Source organism: Notothenia coriiceps, unplaced genomic scaffold (genome assembly GCF_000735185.1).
Source record: "Notothenia coriiceps isolate Sejong01 unplaced genomic scaffold, NC01 NC01_scaffold00037295, whole genome shotgun sequence".
In the NCBI taxonomy this organism is placed as follows: Eukaryota; Metazoa; Chordata; class Actinopteri; order Perciformes; family Nototheniidae; genus Notothenia; species Notothenia coriiceps.
In genome coordinates this window covers 91,835-99,757 of record NW_011369996.1, presented here as the reverse complement: position 1 = coordinate 99,757, position 7,923 = coordinate 91,835, and the positions used below count along the sequence as shown (strand labels likewise).

The 7,923-nt window shown below is 41.2% G+C and overlaps 1 protein-coding gene across 1 annotated transcript; it reads right to left on the bottom strand.

The window, feature by feature from the left end:
- Window positions 1–1,033: 1,033 nt before the first annotated feature.
- Window positions 1,034–7,798, bottom strand: LOC104967441 (bleomycin hydrolase-like). The gene is made up of 4 exons (XM_010796895.1): window positions 7,666–7,798; window positions 4,223–4,420; window positions 3,299–3,408; window positions 1,034–1,210 (listed from the first exon to the last, which is right to left on the bottom strand). The coding sequence occupies exons 1-4, from the start codon at window positions 7,673–7,675 to the stop codon at window positions 1,049–1,051; spliced, it is 480 nt and encodes a 159-aa protein (XP_010795197.1). The 5' UTR covers window positions 7,676–7,798; the 3' UTR covers window positions 1,034–1,048.
- Window positions 7,799–7,923: the final 125 nt, after the last annotated feature.

The window sequence follows — 7,923 nt, the reverse complement described above, 5'->3', positions numbered from 1 at the left end:
ACTTCTCCACTCTGACCAACTCTACCGGGCAAATCTTAATAATATCAGCGGAAATGTGAGGTCCTGGTAATCCGTCCAAATTCCCTTGAGGACAAGGTATCGGACACAGACAGACCGCTCGATTCCTCGGATTTGACATCAAGGAGATCTTATCAAAATCCGATTCCCACCCTGGAAATGCTGTAATGGCAGAGAGTGCTGTTTATAGTGCTATGATACCGCTATGTGCATATCTTTTCCCCACACAGCTTCTGGGCTCTGGAAGGAAGTGGCAGATTTTTTCTGGCTGTGTATTTTCAAATTCTAGCGCACTCGAGCTGGTTTCTCCAAAATTACCTACCCCACCTTTTAAAACAGCAAAAAAAAACATTATTGTTAATGCAATAACTGTAAAACTGCAATTAATAGCCAGAACTTTCATATGCTTCAGTCACTGGACTCAACGCACCCATACCTAAGAAATGTTGGACCAGTATTTCATTCATTTGTCACAAAGTTCTTGCTGCATTAGATGTAGCTTTGCAGCAGTTACAATTGTTAATTTACAGCACCCAAGGATTTATAGCACCAACACAATTCATCTCTTTATCCTCCTAAAACACACCTGCCCTTCAGCAAGGATGCTATTTGTCATACCAAGAAGTAAAAAAGCGTCAAAACTAAACAGAGAAATGTGGGGACACTTTTGTTTAGTAGCCAGAAATGTTGAGGAAGATGAGACAATGAAACTGAAACGGAGCAATAAACATGTTTTTATATAAATCTCTGGTCCCTTGACGATTAAAGGATTTGAAGTAATCGAGAAAAGGACACATATTCAGACTTCTGCCTAAAAAGTAAGGAGTCTCCACTTGTTTACCATGCAGATACAAATGTATGAATTAGACTTTGGTGCTTATAGTCTCCCTAAAATTATCTGACTGATTAAATGGTGAAGAATATATTGACAAAAGTGACCTTGCTTTAATTGCGACCTGTGTTTATTGGTCAAAACATGCAGCCACAACTGGCAAATAAAATGGATATGGCGTTTAATAAGGGTTAACCTTTAATAAAAGTCATACAAACCAATGAGGTTGACCAGCATGTCCCACTGTCCTCCGTCATTGGTTGGATTGGAGAGCAGGAACTGGACCAGACGTCCGTCGACGGGCTCCTTCCTCTGCGCTGTCTCCACACAGGCCTGCAGGAAGTAGTAGCAACGCTCAATCTGGAAGAGAAAACAAAACAGAAAAAACACAAGAAACAGAGAAACTGTTAAGGGCTGAACAAATTAGACTTGAGTTAGGCTTAAGTCACAAAACGTAGTACTTGAAACCAAACTAACTGTAAGAAATCAACCTCATAATTTAAGATGCAAACCAAACACATTTAAGCATCACGTTTTACCTGCAGAGCAACAGAACATAAGCAAAACGGTATCAGGCAGGACTTGAACATATTATTATAAGTAGAGATGTCCCGATCCGATCACGTGATCGGGGATCGGAGCCGATCACGTGATTTTCAAAAGATCAGAATCTGGAGAAAAAAATCGGAGATCGGGATTTTTTTTTTTTTTGAAATACTTTTTTATTTTTTATTCAATGTTACAAAACGAAAATGACCATGTTCAAGTCTTAAAGTCATCCTGAGGCCTTAGTTTTGGTTTCAAATTACACAACATCATGTATGTGTTGCTTCTTTGGGGCTTGTTTTCATAGACCTGGTTGCTTATTTCTCTCAAATCTGGCAACAGAGTGGGCGCAGTGTCTAATTGTAGCAGTAAGCTAACGAGTACTGAAAGCTTTATTTTGTTTTGATCCAATGCTGCACAACTGAACTGATCCAATGCTGCTGTGAAAGAAAGAAGCTATATCCATGTTGGATAGAATATCCAATTTAAATAATAACCTTAAGGGACAACTTGAATGCTTTTTTTTCTCTTAATGCATTGCATAAAGATCGGATCGGGAAAAATCGGTATCGGCAAATTGTCAAAATCAAATGATCGGAATTGGATCGGGAGCAAAAAAAGTGATCGGGACATCCCTACTTAAGACACAAAACAGTACTTCAGACTCAACCAACTGTAAAACATCAACCTCCGAAGAAGATCAACAAGATCGTGTCAGGCAAGCTTTGCACTCAGCCGTTATTATTATTAGATACATCATTTATAAAAGAACATTAACTAACACAGCTTTCTGGTCATTTCATTGGTCAGTATTCAGAGGCCTGAAAGACCCGCTCATAGAGTGAACAACACATCTGATGTCATTTCAGAATCTATGGCTGACAGCGGGCGGGATATTCTTAGAGCTCCACATTTACTGTATCCTTGTTTGGAACTACTATCGGATTCAGTGTTACTCCCTTCGGCTGGCACATGTTGCAAAGAAAGGTGTATTCATGGTGCATGGAACAAACAACCGTCTACACATGTGGGAGAAAAACAGAGACAGACAAAGGTAAAAACATTTGGCGGGTGTCACTGTGACGTCAAACCTGGAAGGGCACTGACTATAACCACGCAAAAGAGGGATTTACAGAAGTTGGACAATGACTTTATACACTGCTGCATAATAATCCACACGCAATGTCCTGACCGCAAAACAACACAAATAAACACTTCCACACAGGGTGAACTCTTATGTGCTGTTTACACGAGAACGCAAACGGTTGTATCCGCTACTTTTCTCTTTCGTATAGCCCGTTCGGCCACACGAGGCCGTAACGGAAACGGACCCCGCAAACGATAACGGGTCCTAAGGAGGATAGATCTGCAACCAGAACGCTCTGGGGGGCCAAACGGCTCAGTGTGTACGCCCTATTCGATAATTTCCTGATAACGATGAAGCCATAGCCCCGCCTCTCCCCACCTCTGCTGCTCACTNTTCTACAGCTCCTCTACCACAACCATCCAGCAACAAGGCGACGATGAGAAACTACATGAAACTACAGCTTGCCCCTAAATCCACCGCGGGCATAAACAGAAATTGGCAACCATGGCCAAACCATGCTTCGGCGGCGTTTCTTCGCTGCTTTTGGTGTATTTTGCTCGCGCCCAGAAGTACAGCGCCACTTACAGGCTCCACGGGCCATATGTACGACAGCGTCTCCAGCGCTTTCGAGCGGTCTCGTGTGAACGGAAGACTTTTTTGATATCGTATTCGGTTCGTTTCCGTGTAACTGGGGTCTTAGTGTATACAACAGTAAGATTGGAAAACGTGCAATAAATCTACAGTTGACAGATATCAGATACACAGTGCATCCATCAGCCCATTGAGGAACAGAGAACAGTTGGTGAGGGTCTTACCTTGTCCCAGAAAAAGAGATACGACTGACTAAACTCAAACTCCTCTAGGTTGAACTTCTTCATGAAGGGAAGTCGCATGACGTTGAGGCACGAGAAGATCCAACATCTCCCTGGAAACAGAGAAAATGACGTTGAGACACGAAGATGCGCAGATTAGTGAGGACTTAAAGTAACATTTGTTTAGGTGCAGGAATCAGAAATGCTGTTTGGCCTGTGTGTTTCACCTAACTTTCATTATTTATATAGTTGGCCGTGTGTTTGATTCCTTGATTGAACAACAACTTGATTTGTAACTGACAAAGAATGTGTAATTTTAAAGTGTATCAATTATAGCATAGTCGCTGTGTAACATGCATGAGATGCAAATCTTGATAAATTGACAAGAAGTTGGATTTACCAGTTTAAAGAAAGTTTCATGAAGTAAAACTGATAGTCTGCATTGTGTCATGGTTGGCATGGACTATATTCAGGATTCTCAATTTGCATTTATTCATTTGTTTTTAAGGCAAGACTTTAAAGCGCAACATTGCAGCCTTTTTGATGAGAATTGAGAAAAAATTAAGAATTCATATCCACTATTTTTAACAGATAATCGCAGTATAGGAATCTTTATATAAAGAATATATATAATTTGAGAAAAGTTGTGCAGCTTGTCCTCCAATCAGTATTATTCAGGTTTGCTACAGTTTTGATCATTTCTAAATAAAGTGTTCACTATTTACTTCAGAAATACCATCACTTTTAGTACAAATGTGTGCTGGTTCACATTTGTTTGTGCTGCTTTTCAATGCATTGTTTAATAGGCAAATTCACCAACTAACTGATGTGTGTGTGATGAGCTAACAGCTAAACACATCCATTCAGACCCACATATGGATGCATTTTGTTTCATAGTAATAATGACTACATTACATGATGTCCTACCTGAGCTTTTCTGGTTGGTGATGGGCTTGCCCTCTGTGGATATAGTGTGCTGGAAGATGTGCACAGTATCCTGGACGGTCTGCCGTTCCAGACAGACCTCCAGCGGGTCGACGCAGGTCGACACATTCTGGGCCAACAGGTAGCGCGGCTCGGCCCGCAGCCGCTTCAGGAAGGAGGCGACTTTCTCCGGACTCAGACCTGCAGGAGCGAGAAGGTCACATGAAGTTCATTTGTAACAGGAAGGCTTTTACAGATAGACATTGGGACAGATAACTATTACTACAAGCAGGAACTACCTACTTTCCCAATTACCATGAGTCATCTGTGCACTTTAGGTATACACACTTCTCTCTTTAGATCTGATTTACGAGCACTTACGCATTTAAACGTCACAATAATGCCTGGAAAATGCCGGATCAATAGTCATAAAATAAAAGCACATCATTTATTGAATACTACAGCTGTCTTGTGCATCGCTCTTTCCACCATCTATAGAGTTTATAGTGGACAATAGCCTATTAGCATATTGAGCACCCTCCTGATTAGACCTCTGATGAGAAATGAAGGACGCTAGGCATAGTGCAAAACACAAGCCAAACAAGGTAGTTATCAAATATGCTTTCTAGTTTCTCTTAAAGCAGCCTTAAGGAGCTAAGAGCTGATCTGAGCTCAGTGGTATCACTTGTCTGGCTCCATCTGTAAGACGAACACACTGGAAAGCCTCTCTAGTCCCGGGTAGGATGGGTGCACACACACTTTGAGAGGGTAATAGTGCAGAGCAATTAACCGTTGAAAGAGACATTGCCTAGTCATGCATGAGGCCGACTGTTCGACCCCTCTCTCTCAGCTGCATTCTGGTTATTTTCCATCGACACAAATTCAATGACCACCGCAGATTAGGAGAGTGTCAAGCTTCATTCCCCGTCATGCCAAGTGTATCAGAAAATAAGCAGAACCTGACCCGAGGTAGAGAATATTTCAAGAGCAGGCCTGCATGGGGGCCCGTGTCATAACAGGGTTTTTGCTAGTGGCGCAACTGCTGAATTTTTGGTCACTGATTTGTATGGAAAGGGTTCAAATGAGATGCGTATTTAACACTCTATGACAGGTGTACTGCAGGGTTTCCCACACATAGACTATACTTGGGCGGGCCGCCCAGGTATATTAACGGCCGCCCAAGTATATTTTGCGACCCATTTAGGTTTTTGTTTTTTTAATTCATCGGTGACCACGACGCCATCTACGATCGATTAACTTGTGGACAATGATCCCTCACTCTACGCTTCCTGTACCCAGTCCCGGACTGGCCATCGGGAGGACCGGGGGGTTTCCCGATGGCCTGGCCTGTTAAGTGGCCTGCCTCACACAGGGTGACTGGCTGTCTACATGATGTGGCCTGCCGACATGGCCACTGAGGGAGGGAGACAGGAGAGGAGGGAGACAGGAGAGGCTGGTTCAGGAGCACAGACACACTCACAACTAATGAACCAAAAATAAATAAATAAATAAACAAGTTTCAGTGTTTTTTTCATATTGGAAATGGGATGTTATTGGTTATGGCCATGATTTTATGATTATTGAAATGTATACAGTTCTGTTTCATATAGGTGTTCCCATAGATCTAGTCTCTTTATTTTCCCCTCAAAATGCAGCAGATTGATGCATTTAACTCCAAAATTAAAAAACAAATCTTACCGGGGGGGCATGCCACCGGACCCCCCTAAAGAGTTGAGGTCCACCCCAACTTAAAATCACATTGATAGGTTCCTAAATACATTTACAATTTGTTTTAAATAGTAACCCATGTCCATATGTTTATTTGTGGGTAGTATATTTAAACTATAGGGCTATCACTATGGGCCCTGCCTGTACCTGTTCGCTCTGCCATGGCGTGAAGGGTCTGCTAACAAGCGACCAACAGAAAGGTTAATGTTAATGTTGTTGTCACCTCAACCCCCCTGCCCCGCTACCACCACCCCCCAAGTATATTTCAGATCTGTGGGAAACACTGTACTGGTAACACATTCAAAGTGAAATAAGAGAGGTGTCTTACTGAAAGAACAGATTCCAAAAAGCCAAAGGGTGAGGAAGTCAGTTGGTCTGGATGTTTTTCAACAAGTGGGGGCATGAATGCTGAGAACATACATCACAGTAGTTTTCTATGGAGGGGCCGACCCCAGGCAGCCGGGGTGACTTGTACATTTACACATCAATGGTTATACAACAGGCTTTATATATTAGCTAAGCACTTTATTATGCCCATCACTGCCACATGTGCAACTGCAGTTGGCATCAAGCCAAACGGTGGAGGCTCAGTAGACATCCACAATAATTGACTAAAACACAGTCCAAAAATCAGAATATTATAAAAAATATCAAAGTCCTGCATTTTAATCGACACCTTAAAATATTGGAAGAAAGATAAAGAAACATTGGGTTTACAGAAAAGCACACTTAGGTAACAAAGGTCTTAGAAATAACTGTCTGACCTTTGCTTACGTGAAACAAACAGTTGTGAAAGCTGAGGTTAGATAGCGAAATCTAAACAATCAAAATCAATCTGAAGCAGTGGTTAAAGTATTCAGGATTGGTTAAATATCGTATAAAATAACAACAAACTGCAAAATAATCTGTTTGTGTTAACCCACTCATGGTTGTAGTTACTTAAATATAATGTTGGATGGTTAAATCTATACCAAGTAATCATATTTGTAAAGTTTTTCCCAAGTATTGTGTGCCGAAATCTGAATTTATAAAGTAACCAGTAAATAAATCTGTAAAATAAATGTAGTGGAGTAAAACGTAAAACATTAACTTCTAAAATGTAATAGAGTAGAAGTATAAAGTAGTATAAAATATAAAAGTACCTCAAATGTATAGTAGAGAACTTGAGTAAATGTACATCGTTAGTTAGCACAAATGTACTTCGTTAGTTAGCACAAATGTACTTCGTTAGTTACCACCACTGATCTTAAATCATTGTTGGAATATAAATAAGTAGTATATAGGTGAAGGTTTTATTTTAAAGTGCCATCTAACGAAAACCAGATTAAAAATGAACTGTTAGGCCTACCTCCTTAAATACTTTGACAGCTTCTGGTATCACCAAATCAGCATGACTGGCTAGCCACAAAAGCTAACACCTCTGGATCCTGAAAATTAATCCAGATTTTAACTAATACATTATTGTGGGTTAGTTGTGTGTGTCTCCTGTTTAGATGTCAGTACTTTGTTGATAGAGTATCGGAATGAACGGACACACCTAGTGAAGTAAACGACGGTAAATCCATGCTAACAGACTGGCAATGCTAGCGTGTTGAATGCTAACTTAGCACATTAGCTTCCTCAGCTGTCATCCTCTAGCTGTCAAATACAGACTGCACTCAGGCATATAATAAACGAACCACCGGGGCTGAAACAGCTGAAAGCAGCACTCGACCTACCAGTTTCCATGTTTCCGTGGAGCTTGGGAAGCGTTGTCTGTTTCCCTGAAAAGTCACCGGCTCTTTGTTTATCTCCTTCACCGAAAGTCAGTCGGTGACGGTGTGAAAACAGGGTGCGCTCGTTTGGGCACTCGCAGCCGGTGTTTGACGTGGCGGATGGGCGGAGTTATTGGGAAAAGGGACCGCACCAAAATCAAAGCCACATTAAAATTAAAAACAACTTATACAGAAAATAATGTATTTAATGATTGTATTATG